Source organism: Rhynchophorus ferrugineus, unplaced genomic scaffold (assembly GCF_030347505.1).
Source record: "Rhynchophorus ferrugineus isolate W39M unplaced genomic scaffold, kcgeb_rfMv2 rfM6, whole genome shotgun sequence".
In the NCBI taxonomy this organism is placed as follows: Eukaryota; Metazoa; Arthropoda; class Insecta; order Coleoptera; family Curculionidae; genus Rhynchophorus; species Rhynchophorus ferrugineus.
Window position 1 is genome coordinate 31,216,251 of NW_027472585.1, and position 26,192 is coordinate 31,242,442.

Genomic DNA, 26,192 nt, shown 5'->3' on the forward strand with positions numbered 1-26,192 from the left:
TTTTGTAATCTATTGGATTTTTAGGAAGACGTTGAAAAAGGAATAACGGGTCTCTTTACGAACATTACGAATAAGTTAAAATGTAAATATATTCCTTTTATCATGTAAACTGAATATATACATAATTAAATTATCAACCAACTCTATTCTGTTAACATTATTTTGCGTTAACTTCTACATAAGCAATCAATTGGATTAGATAATGTACCCTTTGTTCGACACCTGCTGCTACTCAACCTCATTGTAACAAAATATTCAAATCGCAAACCTATATAACTAGCGAACAACTCACTTGAAATAGTTCAAAACTGATCAGTTCTCCACTACGATGAAATCCGTGTTTATATTTTCGGTAGTGTTAAATATTACTATACAAATATTAGGAGTTCATGGTAAATATTAAAAACTGAATTGAGATGTGATATTAGAAGTTCCTTTGTAGGGTCGTCTAGAATTGTTAATGGTACTGACGCAGAGAAAGGGGAATTCCCATTTGCTGTAAGTAAAATCCAAATTAAATAGCATATATAAACTATCGTCTAATAACCTTAGGTTTCACTACGATATAATTCCCGACACACCTGTGGAGGTACTATTATAAATGAGAGATTCATCCTTAGTGCAGCTCATTGCGTTTGCAACGACGACAGGTATGAAATAAATCAAATACTCTGTAAAAATGTACATCAGTTTTTCTTTTAGTCCAAGAAATAGCAGCTATTATTCAATTCAATATGGCGTAATAGAGATTACCCAAGAGCCAATAAACACCATTAATGTAAAAAAGATACACTGTAACCAATTTGATTCTGAAAAATTAATATATGACAGCGCTGTACTAGAAGTAATGCTTACATACACCTTAAAACAGTAATAAATTCATTGACTTTTGTAGCTAGAGTCTCCTATTCCGGAAGACGGCAGTTGGAAACCTGTCAAATTAGCCGAAAATTTCATTACAGAAAAACCTCAAACTGGTATTATCATTGGCTGGGGTAAAACAGGAGTAAGTAAAAGATTCTCATTGTATATCAAGTATATTTTTAAAATACAATGCATGATACTTCTTAGCAATACAAGCCTCTTTCACGAACTCTGCAGAAACTTGAAGTTGAAATTTATGATGATGAAACATGTGGAGCCTCTATGAATAATGAACATCACATATGTTTTGGTGCAATGTCTGGTGGTGCATGTAATGTGAGTTTTTTTGTTAATATAATAATAATAAAACCAACAACTGTATACAATTTTAGGGAGACTCAGGAACAGCATTATTATCTAATAATGTACAAGTAGGCATTGCTTCATTTATTACAAACAGATGTGGCATTGCAAATAAAAAGCACCCAAATGTATATTCTCGTGTACCTACTTACTATAATTGGATTAATGATGTAATCAATAAAAAAGAATAGCTTTTAAAACATTGTATATTCAACTATAAATAAAAAATATATTCAAATTAAATATTTATTTACACTATCTACTACATATTATACCCTATAACTTCGAGTTCGATTTCAATAAAGCCATACCTTTTGGTTTTAATTTATTCTCTAAAATATTTCTCTTAGTTTCTTCTTCCTGAAGTTTCTTTTGTTTATGTAATTCAACAGCAAAATCTATCTCCTTTGTTAAAGCAATGATCTGATGTTTTGTCTCTTCTTGCCGGAGTACCCGCCTCCTTTGCCCACGAGTTAAAGGTGTTAATCTGCCATCTAAATAACTATAATCTGCACCGTCTGTCAATACACCACATGCATTAGGATTAAATGCAAGATTTCTTTCCTTGCGATATCTTTGATCTATATTATTTACGCAGGTGATGCTAAATTGCCTTTTCTGAATACATTTTCTACCTAAAATAATAGTTTACAATTAATATTTAAATACGTCCTGCCTTAGTTCACAAATATATCTAAATACGTACACGCAGATAACACTCTAGACTGAATTTGATACATTTTCTTGTATAGAATAGAGAGACTTTTTTCTATTCTCTATTATTTCTAGATATTTCTCAATTCTATGATTTTTTTGCTTCAATTTTATGGAAAAATTAATCAAATTATATGGTTATGTTTGACCAGCCTCTTCTTTAAATCGCATAAAAATTTTTAGTTGAATTCAAATTCTGAAGAATTCAAAGCTTTATAAATGAAATGAAAAAATAATCAAATTAATTAATTTAGTTTAACAATAATTTTTAAATTATTTTACACTCAAGTAATTATAAATAGAAGAGGATAACCTAACATAACCCAGCATTTATAATCATTAAGGGTTAAGTTTATATTGTAAGAGCTATATTAAAAATAAATTACTTTGCGTAATTGTTATAAAAAATGTCTGATTCTGAAGAAGAAAATGAAAACTTTTGTTACTATGGTAAACCGTTGGAGCCTTACGATGAAGGTATATATTGAAATCGTATAAAATTTCAACGTATTGATGTATTTTATTGTTTTAGATTCAATTCCCAAAAAACGACCGATTTCTGTTGAAGAACAAATAGCTACAGATGCACAAGGGCGTCGTAGATTTCATGGAGCCTTTACAGGTGGATTTTCCGCAGGATTTTTCAATACTGTTGGTTCTTTGGAGGGCTGGTTACCTGGAGATTTTAAAAGTTCTCGTTTAGATAAAGCTAAGAATCACATTCAAAAACCTGAAGATTTTATGGATGAAGAAGATTTAAGTGAATATGGAATTGCACCACAAGTTATAAAAGCAACTGAAGATTATAATACAAGCAAAAAAAGAAAAAAGCAAGTATTCTCTGATGGACCTATACCTGGAGAACCTGTATTACACCAAATTTTAAGTAGTGGGAATCAAACTGTTGGTTATTTGCTACTAAAAAATTTGGGCATTAAACAAAAAATTAGGCAACAACAAGAAGATTTAGAATCAAAAAAGATTTATGGCTGTCAAATCCCTAAATCTTATGAAATAACAGAAGATATTCATCAAAATACATATGAAATCTCTCAGATTTACAAGGATTTTTTATTAAAACCTAAAGACAATACTTTTGGATTGGGTTATAAAGGACTAAATAAAAACACATTTAGTTTATTCCCAGAGCAAGGCTCATCGAAGTTTACAGTAGTTGATAAAACCAATAAAAAAATATCTATAACTGGTCAAGCATTTGGAGTAGGAGCATTTGAAGATGAAGATGATGATATTTATGTAAGAGAAGATATGACAAAGTATGATTTTGAACTTGCTGATGAGAAAAAACTACCTGAGTCTCTAAAAAAATCTAATTTAATATTAGATATGTTTATTCATTCAAAAATACCTTTACTTAATAAAAAGATGTATCCACCACCCAAAATTCCTCAAAGTTTCACTGGAAAACATAAAGTTCGCAAGTCACGTTTTGAACCAATCAAAGTAGAAGAAGAATCAATGACTACAGGAAGAATTAATCCTGCTATTAGAGCCAGATATTTAGGAGAGGATACAGATAAGGAATACACTGAATCTAGGTCAGTTCTCAAGCCAAAAGAATCTAAAAAAGAAACCACATGTGCTATAGAAAATAAGCCAAGCACAAGTACCAACAGTTTTGATATCACATCACTCTATTTAAATGATAAATTTGTTTCATCATCCAAAGAAGAAGACGTAAGCAATATTTTGAAACCTGTAGAAAAATTGGGTACTATACATGGTACTCAACAAATGCAAGATGCTGCTAGAATGAAAATGTTTGGAGCCCTTACACGTATTACATTGGATTGGATACCATGTTCCTTACTATGCAAAAGATTTAATGTACCAGAACCTTTTGTTGAGTATGTATAATATTTTATTGTTTTAAACACTTAAAATAATACTTATTAACTTTTCAATTATTAATTTTAGACGACCAGAAATTCAAAGAACACGCACCAAAAATCTTATATTTGAATATCAGAAGCATGTAGAAGAGCAAGGCTATCTTAAACCAGGCTTAAGTTATCAAAAAGAAGAACCCACCGCTACACCTATTAAAGAAGAAACTGAATGTATTCTCACCCATGAAGAAACAACAACTGAAGAAACCAAAATAGACGACAAAGATGCAACAGAAGACAAAGAAGATGCAACAGAAGAGCCAACAGATATAACAGAAAAATTAAACCTAGATGAAAAACAAGATTTATTTAAAGCCATATTTTTAAGTAGTGATGAATCAGAAGATGAACCAGATGAAAAAAATAAAGAAGACAATTCCGATAAAAGAATGGAAGAGCTAAAATCTAGTGTATTATCTGATGAGTTTTTGCCAAAGATAAAGCCTATTAAAGCAGGAATACTGTCTGGTGTTAATTTCCATCAATTTACCAAACCAACTATTCAACCAAAAGTGGAAGTTACTGAAGCTGTATCTGATATACCAAATAATCACAATAGTGCACTGAATAATCCAGACTTATATGGCCCAAAAATACCAGAGAAACAACCTTCAAATGTTACTGATAATAAAATAATTGTACACAGTATTTTGACAGACAGTGAAGATGAATGGATTGAAAAGGATAAAGAAAAGAGGAAGAAACACAAAAAGGAAAAAAAGCATAAAAAGGAGAAACATAAAAAACATAAGCGTGATAAAATTAAAGGGAGAAATCATTGATTCATGTTAATTACGTTTTTTTATTGACTGTGATATATATATTCATAGTATAGATTTTTTCAATTTGTGTTTTATTCCAAAACAAAAGTATTTATTAAAATATATAAAATAAATTAATTAATTTTGATTATTTTCTAATAAAAATATCAAGGTGTGCTTAGGCAACTTTGACATTTAAGACAAATAACATATTATTGAAACTGTATTACTACAAGAGAACAGTCATTCCTAATATCATCATGGAGAATTGTGATGAAAATGAGCCGCTACCTTTAATACTTAAGGAAACTGAAAGTATCTACAAGACTTCGGTAAATAAGGTTTAATAAAACTCTAATTAACTAAAAACTATGTAGCTGTATAATTTAAGGAATTGAATAAAGAAAAATTACACAAGTCAAGAAATGAGCTCGAGCAGAAACATCGTTATTTAGCACATTTAGACAAACAAAAAGATGATATAATGAAAACGGTTGCTGAGAAACAAGCTACATTATCGACTTTACAAACGCACGCAAAACACTATGAATCAACAAATATGGATTTGAAAATTAGAGCTATGAAAATAACTAAGACTTTCAATGAGCTGTACAAAGAAATAAGTAGTATGGAAAATAATTATGTAGATGTCGAAAACCGTATAAACAAAATTGGTAAGACATAAAAAGAAATGGTATTGCTTTAATAGTGTTTTTAAAGACATTATGGTTTTTATAATTTACAGAAAATATAACTAATTCCGTTTCGACAAGCAAAAAACAAATTGATAGTTTACAAAATAAAATAGATGAATTAAAAAGTAATCTTGAAATTAAAAAAAAGACTACAGAAAAAAGAACATGTGCAATTCAAATGGAAAACGAGAACTTAAAAAAGCAGCTAGCATACATGAACAACCTTAAGAATGATATGTTTAAATCTAATGATGAAAATGCATTAGCAGTTTTGGAAAATAGGAGCATAGAGCTAGAAAAAAAGATTGACGCCTTGAAACAAGAAAACGATTTCCTGAGATCTGAATATGAAACTGCGTGTCAATTATTAGATCAGACTGAATTGAAAAATCAAGGTCTAGATCTAAGGTAAGAATATTATTACTTTTGTGAGATATATCTGACATCTAATTATTTAACAGCTATAATGAGGTTAATGGCGAAATTAACAGCCTATCTGATAAAATAGCTGCAGTAAAAAATGAACAAACACAACTAGCCATATCCAAAGATGATTTAGAAAAGCGCCTGAAAGAACTGGATGATAAACTACGCGAGGCAGACGATATATGGAACTGTTTACAAAATGAAGATTTCACCATTAAACAAGACATAGATCTAATTAAGCGAGACATTGCGGAGAGAGAAAAGCAGATCAACATAAAAAAATGTGAACTATCAAATACTAATCAGGTATATTATTAAGAAAAAAATTATTTATTTTAAATTGGCTTGCGTATTTGAACAGTTTTTAATATTTAAACTGGTAATATTAGCGTTGTTTGATAAATAAACCATGGTCATCAAACCGAAACATTTTGAAATAAATAGATTTGGTTCAATACCAAATTGTGGTAAATAATGTAATCCACGACTTTCAAAAGAAGGAGAAAAATAAACAATCAAAACAGACGATTTTTAAACAATTAAATAGAAATAAGTAGTAAGATCATTATTTTGAAGTAAATTATAATACTTATATACTTATTTACCATAAATATTAATTTTCGGATAATCAGATAATTACACTCTATAGCTAGTTGAGAGCATTAATATACAGTTTACGATTAATCTATATATCACAGTGCCAATAACTTTGTTGCCCACTAGTTCTATATGCACCATTCAGCCTTAATTTTTAAATATATTCACTAGCTAGAAACATTATAGAAGAGACTTTGATGGATATGAACTTTTATTATGTAGAAGTGTTTATTTTACGTATTACTGTCGTTATATTGAAGTCGTCTATACATAATGTTTAATTGAACACATTTACTATGACATGAAGGATTTTTTAAATTGATGTTATTGTTTAATAGCATTGATTTGCGAGTACCTCGCCAAGTATTTTAAAATAAACATGAATCTGATTCTATAACTATTTGTGGATAATTTTGATTCTTAATCCATTAGTCTGAATTGATTTCTCCAATCCAAAGTTCACTTTGTTTATTTTTCTATAATATGTTACGTTATGATACAGAATAAAATCCTGAGATACGTGTTTTACTGTTTTTTGTTATCATATTCCTCACTCGATGGTAATATTTTCAAAAAGTAAAAGTTTTGTTTGTTTTGATTTCCTTTATTTTCCCCATTTCGACTCATTTGTTAAATAATTATAATAAATACTTTGAAATTGTATATGATAGTTCCAGCATTAGTAATATTAATTTTAAATTAATTTATTTTCTTTTCCTACACATAGCTCATAAAAAAGGAAGATGAAAATATTGAACAAATTACAACGGATATTAACAAAATAAAAATTGAATTAAATGAAATAATAAACTCAACCCATAACTCTGAATCATCCGTATATTACACCGATCAAATCGAGCAAATAAAACAAAACATAATAGAGATTCAAAAAGAAAAGGGGCGCCTCCTCCAAATTAAAGAAACTAAAGAAACCGAGTTGAAAGCAATTTTGGACCAATTAAATAATGATCGAAACAGTAACACTGTAGAACTAATGACACTAAAGAACCACAAGATGGTTGAGATATCCGCGTTGGAAAAGAAGTTATCTGATTTGAAACTGATCAGCAGCAAACTAGAGGCCGAGGTAAAATCCAGCGAAAGCGTCGAAAGTCAATTGAATGAAAACTTGAAGAAACTTAAGGAGAAACAAACGCAGTTGTTGGTGGAGTTTAAACAAACGGAGAAGGAATTGGCGGAGGTGAAAAATAGATCCGAAATGATATTGCCCAAAACCGGAATAAAGAGACCACGAGTTCTACCAAAAGCGAGAGAGGACAAGGCTTCCAATCCGGGAGCGAAGAGGAACTGGGACAGTGACAGTAGCATGGAAGTCGAGGAATTAAAATTCAATGAGTACTTAAAAAGAAAATCAAAAAAAGTCTACAAAGGATTTTAGGTTGGTATATGGAGTTAATAACGTTTGTTGAAAAAAATTTAATTTGTTGAAATTAATAAATTGTTTCTACATTATTTTATTGTTTTATATTTCTATGATTGCCAAACATATTGACTATTAATATTTTATTTTACAGTTACTAGTAGTTTTAAAAAATACAGTTCAATTATGTTACTTATTAATGATGATTTATTAATACTGACAACACTGTTTTAATATAATTTCCGAAGAAAAACCAGAATCTTACAAAAATAACAAAACACAAGGTCAAAAAATCGAAATCCCAATAACTAACAAACAAAATGAACAAAATTAATACTATATAAAATGATTAATGATTAAGTCTATTAGTTAACAATAATAAATAATATCTTAAATAATAAAAATAAGCCATGTAAATTATTGAAAATTAATATTTTAATTATAAACCATTTAAGGATTATAAAGCATTGTTGAGTTTAATATTCATTCAACCCCTAAACTAGTTTTTATATTAACGAGAAATTACTATTAGCGGCAACGCTGTTCACCTTTCAACACAAAAATATTTTCTACACTATACTTTATCTTCGTCTCACTTAAGCAACTAATAAAAGAGAAATAATAGAATGTATGTCCAGATCACCTGATTCCATAATGAAAGGATTATTACGTTTGCCAAGGTCGATTAGCATGTGTAAGGACCGATAAATTGTCAGTCTTTCTAAATACTTCATTATTTACTTCTAGTCACAACTTTTTAAATCAAAAGTAGTTTTACAAGATGAATAATTTAATTACACGTAGTATTGCCAGAAACTTTACAACTCTTGGAAGAAGAACATTAGCTACAACAAAAACTAGGGCTGGATCATTCAAAGTTCAGGATGACAAAGATTTTGTTGATAAAGTTGAGAATAGTAAGGAACCAGTAATTGTTGACTTTTTTGCAACGTACGTTTTATATACGCTTGCATGACAATGCCTAATTTTAATGATTTTAGTTGGTGTGGGCCTTGTAAAGCTTTGGAGCCAAGATTGGAAAATGTTATTGCACAGCGTAAAGGAGACATCTCAGTTGCTAAAGTAGATATTGATGATTTAGGTGAATTAGCAGCTAAATATGAGGTATTAATAAACAGCATAACTGAAGGTAAATATGACTCCAATTTGAAATATATATATTTTTTTATTTTTCAGGTAAGCACTATTCCAGCATTAGTAGTTTTTCAAAATGGAAAGGTCAAAGAGAGGTTAGTGGGGTTACAAGACGAAGATAAATTAAACCTGTGGATAGATAATGTTTTGAAAAAGTAACTGATCAATTTAAATTTTTAAAATGTAAAAATTATTAATTATATGGGAATAAACCAACTAGATATTTTTTATTTACATATTATTTTATCCATAAACAAATCGAGACAAGTGTTATTAAACAAAATGTATAGTACAACAAATTAGGATGGCAGGAAAAATATATATTTTTTTAACTGATATATCGATCTTTATCGCACTAGACCAATATATTTTGTAGTTGACCAACATTTTTCACTGCAGGTTTATTATATAATAATAAACTATCATTAATATTACTATCTTAATTAATATACTATCATAATATTACATAATATTTTTAAAACTATGGAAATATTAATTTTTAATATTAAGGATGTTGAAAAATTATTACCAGTATTGGTTATTTATCGATATATCGATACCTTTCTTGGCGGACATCATCTATACGACAAATAATGAGCTACAGAACATGAAAAGGAATTATTTGAGAATTGTTTCTACAAAAAGAAGTAGATTGTCGAAAACAGCTGATACATGTTTTGTATATATATATATATGTTATAGTATAGTCTGTGTTTATATACTGCTTTAAAGTTGTACCTTAGTTACGCATAGAAATGGATAAACTTACGCTTATATCAGGAACATTATTTATGACCGCTGATATTTTTGCAATAGTAAGTTTGGCTCGACCGGATTGGATAGTGACAGATGTTGGAGGTAATATAGATTATAGTAAAATATAAATACATATAACTTATAATTGAAATGTAAAATTGTTTATGCATATTACAGGTGATACTAGATTAGGTTTAATGTGGACATGTATGACTCTTTATAATAGACCTCAGGTTTGTTTTACTCCAGATTTACAACCTGAATGGTTATTGGCACTAGTGTGTATTTTTGTTGGATGTATATGCATTACCACTACCATTATTTTATTAGCTTCATCTCATTGGGATAGAAATGTTGTACCTTATGCAAGATGGGTTGGATTTACAGCAAGTAAAATTAATTTATCTTAAATAATTTCGGTTGAGTTTTAATATATATCTTTCTAGTGGTGCTTTTTTGTCTAGCAGCTGTAATATTTCCAATGGGATTTCATGTTGATGAAATTGGAGGTCAACCTTATCAACTTCCAAACAGTCACCAAGTAGGAATTTCATATATTTTATTTGTGGGTGCCCTATGGATAACTGTTATATCAGAACTATTTGCTGGAAAAGTATGTCTTCCACATTTTTAATTTAGATCTATATTATAAATTGCTATACAGTATTTAAAAAGTTTATGGACAAATTTGCTCAAAAAGAATCTCCCTTTAATAATACCTTAACTTGTTAACATATATCTTATGTTTATTTGTTATTTAGTATTATTTCATTGCATTTTTAAACTTTTTTTTGTATAGTAGTATTTTAAATGATATTTAAGAATCATTCTATTATATGACTTTTGTAAATAAATATTATAAAATAATTTTATTTTTGTTAAGTCACTACATAGTATAAAACAAAGTTGCCTTTTCTGTCCCTATATCCCTATGTGCGCTTAAATCTTTAAAACTACGCAACGGATTTTGATGCGGTTTTTCTCAATAGATAGAGTGATTCAAGAGGAAGGTTTATATGTATAATACATGCATAATATACTAAGGCAACATTGCTAATTTTAGAGGTTTCTAACGTGATGTCGTAAATTAACCTATTTTTTTAGGCTTATTTAGCAATTAGCAAAAACGCTGCCTAACCCTACGAGTTAGATCAAATTAACTACAGTATTGTACACCATAAAAAGGTCTACAAAAAAGTCCGCGATGGTATATGTTTATCTTTTAGGGATAACCCACATTAACCATTTTTATTGTTTACTTTTTACGTGAGAAAAAAGTTACGTTTATTTACGAAGCTATTTTAAGCAATACGGCATTAATCCTTATCGAATTAAGTACCTTAAATACAGTGTGCAATTAATATAGATCAATATGGTTCCTTACAGCATGTAAATTAAACAAATATTTTCGGAGATATTACAAATTTAAAATTTGCGTTTAAAAATGTGTAATGTAATAAAAATTGTATGAATTTAGATATTCCAAAGATAGCAGGAAATCTTCATAGTAAGTATAGGGGAAGAGGAATTGTTTTACTCCAAATTTAATGCGTGCAGGCCAAGGGCAGTAATGAATGAACCAAAAATACTGGATCGATTTTAATCATGTTTTCATTGAGTGACATAGGCATATATATTTTATGCCCGTGCAAAGTCGGAGCGGGCCGCTATGTTTTTATATACAACGTTCATATTTTTTCTGTAGTGTATTTAATTTAGTATCAGCATTGCACCCGTGCGAAGCCGGGGCGGGTCGCTAGTAATTAATAAAAGGGTAAAAAATAAAAGACATAAACATAGTGATTTTGAAAATATCTAATTTTAAATAATATAAGTACATACCATTTATAAAATGTTGTATACATATAAAACAAAGTAAAAAAGGACCTACAAGGTGTGATTTTTAACATCTAGACAACATCAACACTTAAAACAAGGCTATATGTATGTATTTATTTACAAAATTAATGCAATTTACAATTAAGCTTAACAGACAGACAGTCTTAAAGAAAAAAATACTACAAATATACTACAGGTACTGTATTATTGATGTCCTATATGCTAGTGCAAACAAAAAACAAACATGTTTTTTTTAATTACAGACATTAAGATCTTATGTAGATTACTATATAAACACTTATATTAAGGGTGAAATATCATTTAAATATCTTTTTGTACTTAAGGAAAATGTTTTTATGATCATTTTGAAACAAGTCTATTGAAAATACTTATGAAACCGAGGCACTCCGACCCCAGCAGTTCCATTAATCCCATGACTTCCTTTATGTGCATCCTTTCTAAAAGCCCTATACATGTCAGCTTCATCGTTGCAGGTACCGCTGATGCTGATGTTTGCAAATTCCTCGTTTATGTGACGTTGCAAATCAACTTCGTCCAATTCTAACATGGAATCTACAATGCTGTTGGTGCTGCTATCTTCAGCCAGTTGTTTTTCCATCTTCTGAATGCCATTGGGCGTTGGAACTTGCCCATTGAAGTGCTCGCTTTGAATGTAAACAGGCTTATTGATATTGATTTGATTTGTTGGACTGTCGTACCAGTTGAACGTGGGAGAATCACACGACTGTGGCGTGGCACAATCAAAAATCAATCTATCCTGAACCTTAGATCCTTTTTGATTAGTCGTGTGTAAAAGGTATTTAAACTTTTCGGCCGCTTCTTCTCCTGTACTCTCTTTCAAATAATTATACCACCTTTCCTGCAATGCAGGCGGTTGAAGAAGCATATCGGCCAAAGACATATTCTGAGGAAGCAAATTGATACAATCGCTTAACACGGAGGCTTCTGGAAAGTGCACGTTATTCATAAACTGTATCAATTTATTCGAGTTTTGAGTAACTGTCTTTTGAATTGGTGGAGATACCTTCGGTACGGCATAGCCAACCGGATGGATAGTTTTCGGTACGGATTGAACGGTCGTAGGTCTTGGAGCAACGGGCGGGGCAGTTACAACTCTAACAGTTTGTTGAAACCCATGCGGCACAATACCAGGTGGTACCGTAGATAACGGGTTAAATATAAAAGGTCGCGGTTGAGGCGGATATATAATCTGTGGAAAAGGTATACCAAAAGGTGGAGGTACGACATGTTGAGGTACAATACTCGTTGGTGGAGGTAACACCTCTTTTATCGGAACCGTAGGGGGCATTGTATTAATTACTTGCTGAGCCATATAGCTGCGAGGAATAAACTCTGGAGCAAGAGGATTCAAGGTGTATATCTTTTTCAGTTCTATTGAATCCAGCTGCAATTTCAACTGAGTCCACGTAATGCCAAATAAACTATCGTTCTCGTTGCAAATTTGAATGAACCTCTCCCATACCTTACTGCACCTTCCTAATGAACACAATGCTATCGGGTCGCCTACCACAGCTACTAGGCTCTGCGCCCGAGTAATCGCTGTATTAAGAAGCTTCGAATTCGATAAGAAACCATAATCGAGAGCCTCTGAAGAAGCATCGTTAGTACATGTCTTTCTCGTTCGCACAGTCGACAATATGATGGCTCTGAATTGTTTACCTTGAATATTTAACACTCTTTCGACGCAGACATTATCTATTCGCCGTTTTCTTAATTCCGAACGTATCCTAAAGACTTGATCAGCGTAAGGGGTAACAACACCAATTGACTGATCTGTATATTTTCCCCAGTCATCTGGCCAACCTCTCTTCAACTCTGCTACTCTCTCGACCACCTCGTACACTTCCGAATTATTATAAAACGCTGTTGAATTTTTGTCTTGTACATCTTCGCCTCTGGTAGTAAAAAAACTTAAGGGAAAATACTTGCTATGTTTGGGCTGTTTGCTACTAGATATCAGTTTCTGATCGTAAAAAGATTCAGAAGTGAATTGAATGATACTTTCGTGAGCCCTGTAGTTCTCACATAACAATATTTTACAAGGGAATTGATTGGGATAATGATCGTAAAGACGCTCCAATAGAGATATATGCAAATTTCTCTCTTTGGCAAAAGAGGAAAAAATATCAGGACCCAATTGCATGTGATCTCCGGCAAGAACTAAACGAGTATGTTCGTTAGCGATCACTAACGGCGTGACGGTTTCCGATTCAATAGCTTGGGCTGCTTCGTCAAGTAATATATGCGTAAAAAAACCCTGCGGTAAACCCATCGCCGACAGGTACACTGACGTGGACAGTGTCACAACAATAATCCGATGTTTCATTAAATCCTCCAATGTTGGAACATAAAACGACCGTACACCATTCTTAGCTTCAATGAGACAATACTAAAATTAACATAGAACACAACAGCAATATAATGTCTGAGCAACAAATAGAATATTAAGGAAATGGGGTTCAGTTACCTTTTGAACGACGGAATTTACAGTTGCTACCCAACGTTTTTGATAATAAATCCTCAATGGTCTTGCATTCTCCTCGCCTTCTAATACCCATTTATCCAAGTAATCTTTTATGTATAAATCAGCGGCGCTATTCGAATGAGTGCAAAGCAATATCCGATTTCCTGAGTCTTTTATTAAATTTCGAATGGCTTGAGCCAAAGTAAAAGTTTTACCAGTACCGAAGGGACCTGAAATAAGAAAAAGCTCTGTGTAACGCCCGACACAATAAAATATAAGACAAATTACCGATAACTAAAATTGGGGGCAATGGTACACACAATGGTGTCGTTATGGCGACAACTGCTTCCTTCTGTTTAATATTCAATCGTGAATCTAAGTTTCTGGACCACTGTCTCGAAGGCGACCAGGGGATGACTGGTTCTAAGAACGTCTCGGGGAAAATGATTTTGAAATTCGGCATTTTGTCCAAGGTATAGTGCCATTCGCAATACGGTAGACGATTGAGTTGAAATTGAATTTGTACTTCTATATCTGAATCAGGCGTTAGTTTTAAATCCCCTACCGTATCACTGGATAATCTAAAACGCAAAAAATTAAAATCTACAAATGAACGTTACTTTCAATTCTTGTCGAACATGTGTTTGTTACAATATAATGATGGTTTAGCTGTTGAAAAAGTAATCCACGTTTTTTAAATATAAAGCAAATTAATAAGCATTTGAGTTAATTATTTGATCGTATTATAAAGTACCCTATATGTTATGTATCAAAATACAATCCACAAAAGTCATCATTTCAATCATAGTATCAGTAACAATTTGATCAGAATATGCATTAATTTAAGGCTAGCTAATCAATTAATTCACCAGTTAACTGATGTGATACCTGTTTCACAAACCAATGTGAACAGATGTTGAACAAAGATTATTGAGAGGTGTATAATAATTTTTCGAGCATTGCAATTTTTAAATCGAGGTAACCATAATAAAATCAGTATCATCAATCACAACATTTTCACTCAATGCATGATTTTTAGCTCATAAAACAACTTGACTATAGTTGCATTTTCAAAAACATGAATTGAATCTCATATTTCATAATCGATTTATATATATTTATATCTTAACGCTATAATAATAAATCATCGTTAATTTCTTTTTCAACTTAACTAAGTAGCTATCCATATCTAGATCGTGTTGAATTATTTTCTGGACTTCATTTCAACAACAGTAATAATATTTGTTTTAATAATTGTCATTCATGAATTTAAAAAGTTTTAAAAAAATGTGGATACATCGGCATCTGTTGAGCCTCGTATGAGTTGGCGTTGTTCCATACGGAAATTATGCTTGTTAACATAGACATTCATCCAAAACTGTACTTCGTACTTTTGATACTAAACCGTTATCATTTGGACGTGCTGCTCAAATGTGTAACTTGCCACGATGATTTTAAAAACAGACGCCGACCAAAACCACATGCTCTGTACGGCTTCCAGCACTGACCAGCTCTTATTGAAACATAATAACCCTTCGTTTAGATTATAATAACAACAAATCGGAATGAAAACATATTGTAAACACTTCACTCGTCACATTTTAAACCAGGCACTAATACACCGATTTCCAGGAATATCCTGTGCAGTTGTTACATGATATAACATGTGTATACCGAATGAGAACTGTTTCTGATGTGTGACTAGTGGCGGTTTTACCAACAATTGATATATTTGAACTTGTCATTCTACTCCTTGTGAAACTTGCAGTTCACAAACATTTGTGGGATACACACAATTGATAGGTTTAAACCTAATATTAAAACAGAAACGTTATTGCTGCATATTTGGAAATAAAACCTGTATTAGGTGATTGTGTGTACTCTTTTTTTTTAATTTTTAAAAAGGCAATTAATGGGAAAAATTTGTATCCACAATTTTTTCTTATCTTATCTTTGATAACATGACAATATAATTGAAAGAACGATGATGGCTTGACAGTAATCCAATCACCCGCCCAATTTTGCATTTCTTCAGCATTTTGAAACCGTGTGCCGGTCGACAAGTCATGCCGCATAGATCTGAGGAAGAGGTAATCAGAAGATGTCTAGTGGGTATGCTGGGTGCAACGGAACTTCCCATTCGAGCTACAACAGTATACCCTTTACAATTCTAGCAACGTGTGGCCGAGCGTTGTCACTTAAGCGAATACATTTGCGTCTATTACTCGCTATTGCTGGTCTTAATCTAGCAATGACACGTTGAACAAATTGAAATTCAATTGACATCGGTAGACAAAACAGGAGTGACAGTTTCATTCGATTTCATAAATTCATTCTCGTAATATATTACACTATGCTGATCCTATCACATGCTTCGGTATCAATGTGTATGACTCTCAGGAAATAACCCACAATTTTTTGCCTTTAAAATTGTCGAGGTAGATTCACGCTACTAAAAACTCTTATTTATTTAGCTGACAAGCTGGCAGTCATTTTGCGCCGTAGCCGTTTTCGTTCCTTTTGGGACTTTCTTATTTCATCTAGAAACAGTGAAGCTATGCTGGGTGAAGGTTACTCAAAAGTTTGACCTGGGTTTTCATCCAATAGCTCTTTCAATTCATCGTCTTCATATACAATACATGCACCCTATAATATTTAAAATGAGCTACACATTGTCTAAGTGACGCTATTTTTATGATGAAATTAAACCAAATCTTGACAATCCAAAGGGCGTGTCATCGTTACAAATACTATACTAAACTCGAAAACTAAACGAATGATAAGAAATATAGGAGCTAGCGATAAATAAAACTGAAAAACCAGATTGGCAACCCCGTGGTGAAGGCGACCCACTACTACTGTAATAATTAAAAGTTGAAATGCCGTTGGGACATGGATAAAAATGTTAGTTTGAGATTATTTCTAATTATAACTGCACATAGAAATGAGTGTAAAACCCGGCAAGAAATAACCATCCCAAACACGCTAATAAGTAGTCTGAGTAAGACCAGATGCATTCTGGGATGGTCTCATAAGTTGATCACAGTAAACCCTAGTTGGCAAAAAGTACTCTAAAAACTCTAAAAGGCACAGAAAAATAATTTAAACAATCTTCCGTAACTAAAAATTAAATTGATTTTTAAAAACAAATGTGAATTCATGTTCTTAGTTACTAATTTTAGATAAGTTATATTTATGCTAGAACAGGGCTAACATATCAGAAACATTGTTATGTCTATCTAAACATTTCATTCCAGATAAGGTAATCGTTACTATTAATGGTGACTCAGCTGTTAAAATGGCAGGACTAAATATGCACCAACAGAATAATAAGTCATACAATTACCTAAGATATATTGTGTTTTTTCCTTTGTCTTCTATTAAAGCTTCGTACACCTTTCTTCGCACTCCATTTTGTGTTGCGTTCGAGCAGAGATAAACTGAATTGCAATGCATTAAAATCAATCTTCCTTCTGAAGTATCTTCGGATAGTTCTTTTCCCAAATTGATCGAGGCGAAAAGCTCTCCGTTACTTGAATATTTAGCTGTACTTGCTGCCATACTGTTTGGGGATAAAATATAACTGTGGGCGATCTGTAATTTTGTTGTGAGATTATACTGCGCTATAAGATCATATCTTGCCATTTCCTCTATAAATAGTAATTCATGCATCCTTTCCCTATGATCAAAAAAGTCTAGTGATTTTATAATTATAGTATAATACCAAAACAATATACCTATAATTATTTTTGGTAAACTTCTTTTCCACCATTGTGGCATGCGACAAGATGAAAGTTTCAGCTTCTGGGCATGGATATAATGCTCTTAATTTTTTCTCCCATTCCTCACTGGATCCATCAGTAACTAAACTGGATTGAAAAAACACTATTTCTGAATTGTGTACAGTCCATCTTTCAGCTATTGACAAAGTTATCTCTTTCCGAATTTCATTAATTTTATCAACATCTGACTCAGGTACCAAGTCAACACATAAATGTTTGACCTACAATTAACGTGTATTGATGAAATCCATATTTAACAAAATATCAAAGTAGCTTACTAAAACAGGTTCACTAGAAAAATCAAATACTACACTCTGTCGAAACGTGCCAAATATATTGGTTTTAAACATTATTGTGATGCGGTATTCAACAACTGCATAAGATTCTTGATGGCATAAAGGAGAAATCCACTCCTGATCATTTTTTAGTTCAACTTTTGCATTCTTCACAAAAATTGTAGAAATATAAAAATGTGTACGATGAGTATCTTGCAGCAAAGCTACAGCTTTAAGAGGTTTTCGAGTTTTTATTAAAAATGTCCAGTTATGGTAACTATTCTTTGATGATACAGTTACTGAATGTGGACATGAACAGTGATCTTCAACATCCTCTATATGATCACACATCAATGTGCCTGGATTGGGACATTGTATCCACTTATCCAGTAACTCTTCAGTATATGATTTTCCTGAATTAAAATAAAATATTACTCCTAATCATATACTTCAACTTACTCTTAAATACTTAAGTTAAATTTTCTTTTATTTACACTTACCAAAGAGCTCTTTCTCTCTAGCCCGTTGCAATTTCATTTCTCTATAATGAAATCGTTCTTTCCATTCGACTAATTCTTGCGATCCATGAGCTTGTACACACTGTACACCAAATCTATATAAAGTGTTAGTTTGTATGGTAATTTTTTATAAATATGACATTAGATACCTGCAACTTCCACTCTCCTTCCAATTCTGGCATAAAATATATGTGTCTGATTTAAAGCCTCTTGGCGGAGGACGCCAAAACCAGTCGTGACCATCATCCGACATAATCATCATTTCATGCAATTCTGTTTGACAATGAGCCCTCAAATCAATCTTATCAGCAAATGAAACGTTGCAATAGATGCAAGAAATTAATGATACTGCCCTGTCCATCTATAAAAAGTACTATATGTATATGTCCCATATATTTAAAATAATTTTATACCTTAGCTAGTGGAATTACAGATGTACTGGTCATTACTGGAAGTCTTGTCTCCAACAACTTCATGAGATTACCGAATTTTTTTTTAGGGTCACTTTTTAAATTAAAAATATTTAAACATGCATGAAGAATACATTTAATTTCTCTAGCCTCCTCTGATTCATCTGCCTGTAAAAAACTAAGCCACTCTGTTGCAGCTCTCTCCGCATCTAAATAAACAATATAAAGTAGTAAACAATAACTTAGCAAGGCTGATATGATGTTAAATAAACTGCTAAACAAGGAATTTAAATTGCTTACCATTAAATTTATTCAAGAGAAATAACGAGTGGATTAGTTTTTTTCGAGCCAATAAAATTATACCATTATTTTGATTGCCGGCGATTTCAATGATATTTTTACAATCGTTTACTACTGCAATATGATTATTTAATTGAAAAAAACATTCGGATCGACCGTATAAGGAATATACGATTTGCTCGTTGTTTGTCGATTTATTTTTTAATGTTATTGTATATAATTCCGCAGCTTTTTTCCAATTTTTTTGGCGAAGAAGTTCTTCTGCCGCCTGTAATTCCATATTTCTGTACGATGTTTAATAGTTTTAACTTATCATTTAGATTCATTCGAAACGAATTACACATAAGTCTACCTAAGAACATACTGCCAAGTTTAATATGTTTGAATGTTTATTAACTTAGAAAAAAATACAGACAATACCCATTAGGACATATGTCAAAATCAAATAAAAGAAATATACTAATATGAAGTTTGTTACTAAATTCTTCTTGTTTATGAAAATAACATTGACGTTTGACTTTTATCTCAAATTACCATTTATTTGACACTTGTAAGCGCAAAAGTATGATGAGTTTTATAAATTTATAGTGTAATTCCAGTTAAAAAGTAAATATTAATTAGCAACTAATTTAGTGTAAATATAAAGTAAATCAAGAAGTTATTTGACAGTTCCCTATTATATGGACAGTGTTAATATGTGATTCATTATACGTTATCTTTGTATCGATATGAATTTATCAAAATAACAGATTAAAGTTCTAGCAAAACTAAAAATTGACTCCATTGTCTGAGTTACTTAAAAATGTTCAGGAATTCTACAAGTTCAAGTGACTCTAACTCATTATCAAATCATCAATCAGAACCTTTGTATTCCCTATCACCAAATTCTACAGATGAAGCTTCACATTTAAGAAGAAATGGTAGCAATTTTCGCAGGAGTTTGAAAAAATTGCAAACCAGAATGAAAAATTGTTTTTCTAGAAGCTCTAGACATAGGACACAAAGAATAAACAGAACACAAGCTCAAAGGAATTCACAAGTATATAGTATCCTGAGATTTTAATGTGTTAATCTAATTTGATCTTTTAGCCATTTACTCCAGATCAACAAGTATCCAATTATTCTCCATCAAGATTAACTGGAGGTATGGATAATCAACCTAGATCACCAACGCCATCAGGAAGAACTCAGAATGATTATGCTTCGCGAAATAATAGTCTTTCGCATTGTGTATGGTATTGGGGCCATGTCTCTAAACCAGAAGTTATTACTAGACTGGATGGTACTCCTGATGGTTCCTTTTTAGTTCGTGATTCTGAATCAGACAGGTAAAAGTAAATTATAAGAATAATTTAAAAATAACTAAAAAGTGTTTGAAAATTATGTTTTTATAGGCATGTATTTTCTATTAGTTTTCGAAGCTTCGGACTAACCCTTCATGCAAGAATAGAATACACAAGCAATGGTTACAAGTTATTTGAACAGGAGGGATATTCATCTGTTAAAGAATTAATAGAGAAATCTATTGAAGTATCAGAAAAAGGAATTCTTTGTTACACTAAAAGCAGCAGTGAACAACCAAACTTCCCAGTGAGGCTGTTAAAACCTATCTCCAGATATGATGAAGTTCAGTCACTGCTGAGTATATCGAGATTTGTTATTAGGCAGCATGTCAATCTAAATGACATAGAAAAGTTATGTTTACCTCAGACCCTAATTGCATACCTAAAGGAGAAAAACTACTTTCGCTAAGTATAATTTTTTTCAATCTGCAATGATTAATTTTATATAAATATTTACATGAAGTGCCTTCTACAATATTCATATGCATATGCTGAAATGAATAGAGCATTTTTTAAAAATGTTCCTATTAAACTGTAATTCTAGATAATAAGATGCCCCTTAGATGTAAAAAAAATGTTAGAGGCAAATGCAAGGCAAAGAAAATTATATTTTTTATTGTTAATGTAAAATCTAGAATTACTTATTCTAGTGGTAGCGGCCATTTAGTGTTGGACTATTTTTATGAAGTTTTCGTAAGAACCTGTGTTATGATCTGGGAGATACCAGGTTTAAAATGATTCTGTGAGTGGATTACTGTCACTAGCCCAGAATCATTACTGTTGCATTTAATAAAGTATAATTATTTTTAAAAAATTACATGTGTAATTTCAATAGTGTTATAAAAGAAATTGGTCCATTATTTATTTGAATGATTGTATATAATAGGATGTCCCAAACTGAGTGATTGTATTTAAGATGCCCCAAACTGTGCATTTGTACATAAGACGCCCATTAGCTATAAAAACAATATTTGTAGGAATAGTTAAGTCAAGTGCAAGACAAAGAAAATTATATTTTATATTGTTAATGTAAAGTATAGAATCTCTTATTTATATATTGTATATTGCTCTGTTGTAGCTGAAAAATGTGATAAGCAAAAAATACATAACTGTTTAAACAATAAAAATAATTTTATTAATAGATTTCCAGATGATCATCTACTATAATAAAGATATTACTATTTATTCCAGCTAACTCCTAATATATTTCTTGCCTAAAATATAATCCAATTAATTCAGAACTTAAAAATATGCATAATTTACCGTAACAAAAGCAGATTTAGCTACATCCTTAGCACCTTGACTAGCCATATCTGATTTACTTATTATTTCATGCAATTGAACAGCTTCTTCCATGCGCCTTTTTAAAAATTCCCATGTTTCAACGTTATCCTTTGATTTATCTTGAATTAAATATAGTTCTGTTGCTTTATAAACTCCAGCTACACCCAGACGCCTCATATACCAATTAAACTAAAAAGACATTAAAAACTTAATATTCTTTATAAACTGAACTAGCAATATATTAAAATCACAATTATGTTTAGTATCCACCATAGATCATTACACTCTATACTATCTACTTTAACTTTTACAAAACGGACTATTGGTTTATTGTTAATTGTTATGTTTGACATCGACAGATATGTTAGTGACAAACCTCTGCAATAAAATGAATCGTATTACTCTTAAACAACAAAATTAGGTTATCGAAAAGTTATTTCCAAGATATGTAAAAATTAACTTGGTCAAGCTTTGTCGTGTTAGTAATTAGTGTAAGCAAATTCCTGAAGTTCTTGAAATCGGCACGCGTGTAAAGATCTGACAACCCCAGCTCGAAATAGAGTATAAATGAACATTTAAAGGCAATATTATTTATATAAAGACCCTGATTTTGTAGCTGAAGCAAAAGAAAATCTGTTACCATTTACTGTTACAGTAACCAGTGCGATACAGAATCATGCTAACTGAATTTGCGACTGCATAAGACTATTTGAACTGGAACAGCTTTGGTTCCAACAAGATGACGTAGCACACTATACAGCCAAGGCTTTGATAACTAGAAAAGTTCATTCATTTTGGACTATAAGAACCCGCGCTAGAGTTATGATCCATAAATAATCGACAATATGGCTTGTGATCATGTCAGCTGCAACTGAATTATGTAGTCGCTCAACTCATTTTTTTCCATAAATAATAAATCTGTACTGCTTTGAGTAAAGTAAAAATTATTTTAAGATATTTACAGATGTGATTTCAATAACATTATCAAAAGAAAATCAATAGATTAACTATTAATTAAGTGTAACTATTTATTTACGATAGGAACGATATCACAAAATACATAAAATGCACTCTATATCTAGTATGCATAGTTCAGAATAAACCATTTTATGAAACATAGGCGATTCGATAAACATTTATTCTCAACTTACATCAACTGACCTATCTCCAGCGTAGTAACATATATCGTCAACCATAGCTAAAAGGGCGGCTAAAGCATTTGGTACATTTGGCGGTAATGACATAATAGCAATTGCTTGAGGCCACCTATTTACATAGGGTAGTAACATTTTTAGTCTCTCTTGAATAGCTAATTCGACAAATTCGCCAGGAGTTACTGGTTTTTGTTCAAAGTCTTTCTGAAGCTGTAAATAATTTTTGTAAAAGTGTTTTGATAAATATGTCGTGTTCTATGTACCTGTTGAAGGATTTTGACTAACTTTTGATTTGAGCTTGTGTTAAAATAATGTACCAGATCCCCAGCACCTCGGGTAAATATACCGTGACTAATTCCAGGATATCCCACCTGTTCTGCCCCTTTACTAAGACATTCTTTCGACCATCCCAATTCTAAAACGAATGGTAATGATGCGGCTAAAATTTTATTTCTAATTTCGTCTTCATATTTATCGCTTGATGTCGACGACTGATTTTTCTTAAACATGCTCCATAACGGGCACACATCTACAATTAGTGATCGGCTTGTATTAAAACAACTTATATAATATCCCGTAATATTTATTATTTACATAAAAAGTATACATAATTATACACAAACTATTTGATTATCTCTACTACACGACTCAATAAACTGTCTATAACATCGAAGATAGTCAGTGAAGATTTTAAAACTTTTAGTTTCTCATCTTTATCCATTTTTTGTAAACTAATTCCACTTACATTAACGGATGCTGAAACATTTCCACATTCATCTAACTTTGTCTCATTTGTAGATTTTATTTCTAGTTCATAATGAGCCCTTGACAATTCTAAGGCTTTTCTCAGTGGCGTGAAGTAAGTTTCGCCCAATACTGGGAAAAAATTCCATATTTTTGTTACATTACTTTTATCTTTTAGAGCTATGTAGCGGAGAAAATTAAGAGCGGAAATTATTTGATCAGAATTATCTATTAAGTTTGTTTCTTCTTTCTCTTTAAGAAGACAAAATCTTGCTAGTAAATTAAACAGCTTCGGCCCTTTAAAGTAAGTGTTTAAATTATTTTCAACTTTGTTAAACTCACAATTCATTAAGGTTTTGAAAAAGGTAATCATAAAACCAATGAGACCTCCATGTTCTACTATTGAAACTAGGTTCAATATAATAAGATATATTCCCTTAATCTCAAATAATTTTAAGTACATTTCAAATACAAGCAAAGCTTTTTTTCTAATTTTATCTAGCTGGTTATATATCATGATCTTAGTTAATAGGTCACAAAATTTATTATGACAATTATACTCCAATAAATAAAATGAAAATACTTGACCATTAAGTTGAAAAAAAACATCATAACACAGACTCAATGCTTTCTCAACAACTATTAGATCACTATCGCCAAGCAAAGTTAAAACCAAGTTTATCGATGTGTGAAATATGTATATGGTACTGTAAACTTTAGGAATATTATCTACACATATTTTTTGTGAAAAAATTAGATAGAATAAGTGAGCAACACTTCTGCTATCTGGTTTGATCAGTTCATCTTGTTTCTTCTCTAATATCATTTCACTAAATATGAATGGATCTTCAATCAAATGAAAAAGTTTCTTCACAATATCTTCTGCTATTATTCTTGCCTCACTTTTAGTGTCCTCAATTATATGGATTGAAAGACTACTTAATGGTTCCCCAAGAAGTTGTATCAAAAACTTACAAAAAATCAGTCTAATTTCATGGGTTGTTTCTTCAGTTATTTTATTAAAAAAAGGACTATAAAATTGAAGCACCTCATTATATACAGTCACAATGTTGGTGGTGATTTTTTCAAAATCAATTAAAAGTCTTTCTTTATCTTCCAAGTTGGTATATTCTGGGATATCCAATTGCCTGAGATATGTTTGTATTGAATTTAGTGACCAAGCCACTGAATTAACCTTTTTAGCAGATATCCGGTTAATAAGTTTCTGTAAGGGATCTAACAACATGAAAAACTTGGCATTTTCTGTAGATTCTTCAATTTCAGATATTATTTGCAAAAGAGCCTCTTCTGGGTTTGAATGATCAATTATAATATTTAATAAAGTAGCACTGCATTTATATAATTCGTTGTTATTACACTTGTTTTCTTCTGTAAAGTGCTCTGTAATGACAGGAATAAGATCCCAAGAATCATTTTTTATATTCTGAGCATATTTCTCATCTGCGATTAGACTTAATGAATAATCAATTCTGCCTTCACGAAGAGCCAGTTGCAACAATTTTGGAAATCCATTAATATCTTCAGAGGCCATTATGCCAGTTGAAGGTACTGCGCTTACCACTATCAAAATTGGTCTTCAAATTCTGTAAATAAATGTTTACCCCATGATGTAATTTAAGAAAAATTAAGATATATATAGAGGGGTATATTTATTTAAACTAACGATATATTTTATAAACTTACGTCTTAAACGTGATCTCAAAGGTGAAAACACAGTAGCTAAGGACATTATATCCTTATTATAACAAAACAAAACTAGACACTTAAGAATTTTAAGGTTAGAGAAAGAAAACTCTTCATTAGGTGACAAAATATTGAAAATAATTTCCATAATCATTGTGATATCGATAAGTTTTTAAAAAAATATCGATATTTTTTTTAACAACATATCGATACTTTTGTAAGCCGAAAATTTTCGAAATTTTTTCAATAAAATTAATTATATTTTTAAATATTATAAAAAACCATTTAATAATTTTTTAAAAACTCTTGAAATGATTTCTTAATTTTAAAGGTTTAGTGTATTTTGGTACTTAATTGTAAGGATTTATTTAAAAAATATATTTTGGGAAAAAATATCGAAATGTCTTTTTCTCCGATCTACCCACATATTTTTTAAAATATCCAAAACTATATATCGATAATTTTTTAAATAATGAAATATCTACATTATACTCGGTGGCTAACAAATCTAATTCTATGATTTATATTAGAGGATTATATTGTCTATATAACTGAATTAAAAATTACTGTGATATGCATTTTTTGACTATTATATCTAAACTCGGTTTTTTGTTTATGTACCTTATAATAGGGATGTTGGCCAAGGAAAAAGTATCGATATTGAAAAAATATATATATTTGAGAAAATATAAAAATTAAAATATAACCCTA

At 31.0% G+C, this 26,192-nt stretch overlaps 9 protein-coding genes across 11 annotated transcripts; 6 read left to right on the forward strand and 3 right to left on the reverse strand.

Moving 5' to 3' along the window:
- The first annotated feature begins 260 nt into the window (after positions 1-260).
- LOC143198400 (chymotrypsin-2) lies at positions 261-1,470 on the forward strand. The gene is made up of 7 exons (XM_076407580.1): positions 261-392; positions 443-498; positions 553-650; positions 703-844; positions 896-1,006; positions 1,072-1,200; positions 1,257-1,470. Exons 1-7 carry the CDS (start codon positions 329-331, stop codon positions 1,416-1,418), a joined length of 762 nt encoding a protein of 253 aa, XP_076263695.1. The 5' UTR covers positions 261-328; the 3' UTR covers positions 1,419-1,470.
- On the reverse strand, positions 1,460-2,088 carry mRpL52 (mitochondrial ribosomal protein L52). Its single transcript, XM_076407581.1, has 2 exons — positions 1,934-2,088; positions 1,460-1,862 (listed from the first exon to the last, which is right to left on the reverse strand). Exons 1-2 carry the CDS (start codon positions 1,965-1,967, stop codon positions 1,504-1,506), a joined length of 393 nt encoding a protein of 130 aa, XP_076263696.1. The 5' UTR covers positions 1,968-2,088; the 3' UTR covers positions 1,460-1,503.
- Positions 2,089-2,228: 140 nt separating this feature from the next.
- Positions 2,229-4,750, forward strand: LOC143198398 (G patch domain-containing protein 1). The gene is made up of 3 exons (XM_076407578.1): positions 2,229-2,418; positions 2,474-3,809; positions 3,880-4,750. The coding sequence occupies exons 1-3, from the start codon at positions 2,349-2,351 to the stop codon at positions 4,631-4,633; spliced, it is 2,160 nt and encodes a 719-aa protein (XP_076263693.1). The 5' UTR covers positions 2,229-2,348; the 3' UTR covers positions 4,634-4,750.
- LOC143198399 (uncharacterized) lies at positions 4,742-7,802 on the forward strand. Its single transcript, XM_076407579.1, has 5 exons — positions 4,742-4,944; positions 5,004-5,286; positions 5,358-5,715; positions 5,769-6,039; positions 7,058-7,802. Exons 1-5 carry the CDS (start codon positions 4,873-4,875, stop codon positions 7,727-7,729), a joined length of 1,656 nt encoding a protein of 551 aa, XP_076263694.1. The 5' UTR covers positions 4,742-4,872; the 3' UTR covers positions 7,730-7,802.
- A 580-nt stretch (positions 7,803-8,382) lies between these two features.
- LOC143198404 (thioredoxin, mitochondrial) lies at positions 8,383-9,082 on the forward strand. The gene is made up of 3 exons (XM_076407583.1): positions 8,383-8,662; positions 8,713-8,836; positions 8,909-9,082. The coding sequence occupies exons 1-3, from the start codon at positions 8,493-8,495 to the stop codon at positions 9,023-9,025; spliced, it is 411 nt and encodes a 136-aa protein (XP_076263698.1). The 5' UTR covers positions 8,383-8,492; the 3' UTR covers positions 9,026-9,082.
- A 434-nt stretch (positions 9,083-9,516) lies between these two features.
- Positions 9,517-10,489, forward strand: LOC143198403 (uncharacterized protein C16orf52 homolog A). Its single transcript, XM_076407582.1, has 3 exons — positions 9,517-9,724; positions 9,800-10,012; positions 10,069-10,489. The coding sequence occupies exons 1-3, from the start codon at positions 9,622-9,624 to the stop codon at positions 10,254-10,256; spliced, it is 504 nt and encodes a 167-aa protein (XP_076263697.1). The 5' UTR covers positions 9,517-9,621; the 3' UTR covers positions 10,257-10,489.
- A 930-nt stretch (positions 10,490-11,419) lies between these two features.
- Positions 11,420-19,713, reverse strand: Helz (Helicase with zinc finger). Its single transcript, XM_076407585.1, has 10 exons — positions 19,253-19,713; positions 18,956-19,161; positions 18,692-18,903; positions 18,525-18,637; positions 18,028-18,437; positions 17,705-17,970; positions 17,314-17,646; positions 14,256-14,548; positions 13,971-14,197; positions 11,420-13,892 (listed from the first exon to the last, which is right to left on the reverse strand). Exons 1-10 carry the CDS (start codon positions 19,530-19,532, stop codon positions 11,838-11,840), a joined length of 4,395 nt encoding a protein of 1,464 aa, XP_076263700.1. The 5' UTR covers positions 19,533-19,713; the 3' UTR covers positions 11,420-11,837.
- A 44-nt stretch (positions 19,714-19,757) lies between these two features.
- Socs44A (Suppressor of Cytokine Signaling at 44A) lies at positions 19,758-21,722 on the forward strand. Of its 2 annotated transcripts, none has more exons than XM_076407588.1 (3): positions 19,758-20,291; positions 20,342-20,580; positions 20,647-21,722. In XM_076407588.1, the coding sequence occupies exons 1-3, from the start codon at positions 20,055-20,057 to the stop codon at positions 21,002-21,004; spliced, it is 834 nt and encodes a 277-aa protein (XP_076263703.1). In that variant the 5' UTR covers positions 19,758-20,054; the 3' UTR covers positions 21,005-21,722. The 2 variants fall into 2 exon arrangements, with proteins under 2 accessions (XP_076263703.1, XP_076263704.1); XM_076407589.1 differs by having other exon boundaries at positions 19,905-20,291; positions 20,665-21,722.
- On the reverse strand, positions 21,708-25,639 carry LOC143198406 (ubiquinone biosynthesis protein COQ9, mitochondrial). Of its 2 annotated transcripts, XM_076407587.1 has the most exons (5): positions 25,482-25,639; positions 23,297-23,562; positions 23,031-23,243; positions 21,859-22,068; positions 21,708-21,809 (listed from the first exon to the last, which is right to left on the reverse strand). In XM_076407587.1, exons 1-5 carry the CDS (start codon positions 25,633-25,635, stop codon positions 21,774-21,776), a joined length of 879 nt encoding a protein of 292 aa, XP_076263702.1. In that variant the 5' UTR covers positions 25,636-25,639; the 3' UTR covers positions 21,708-21,773. The 2 variants fall into 2 exon arrangements, with proteins under 2 accessions (XP_076263702.1, XP_076263701.1); XM_076407586.1 differs by lacking the exons at positions 21,708-21,809; positions 21,859-22,068; positions 23,031-23,243; positions 23,297-23,562 and adding an exon at positions 23,599-25,381 and having other exon boundaries at positions 25,482-25,623.
- Between the last annotated feature and the right edge of the window lie 553 nt (positions 25,640-26,192).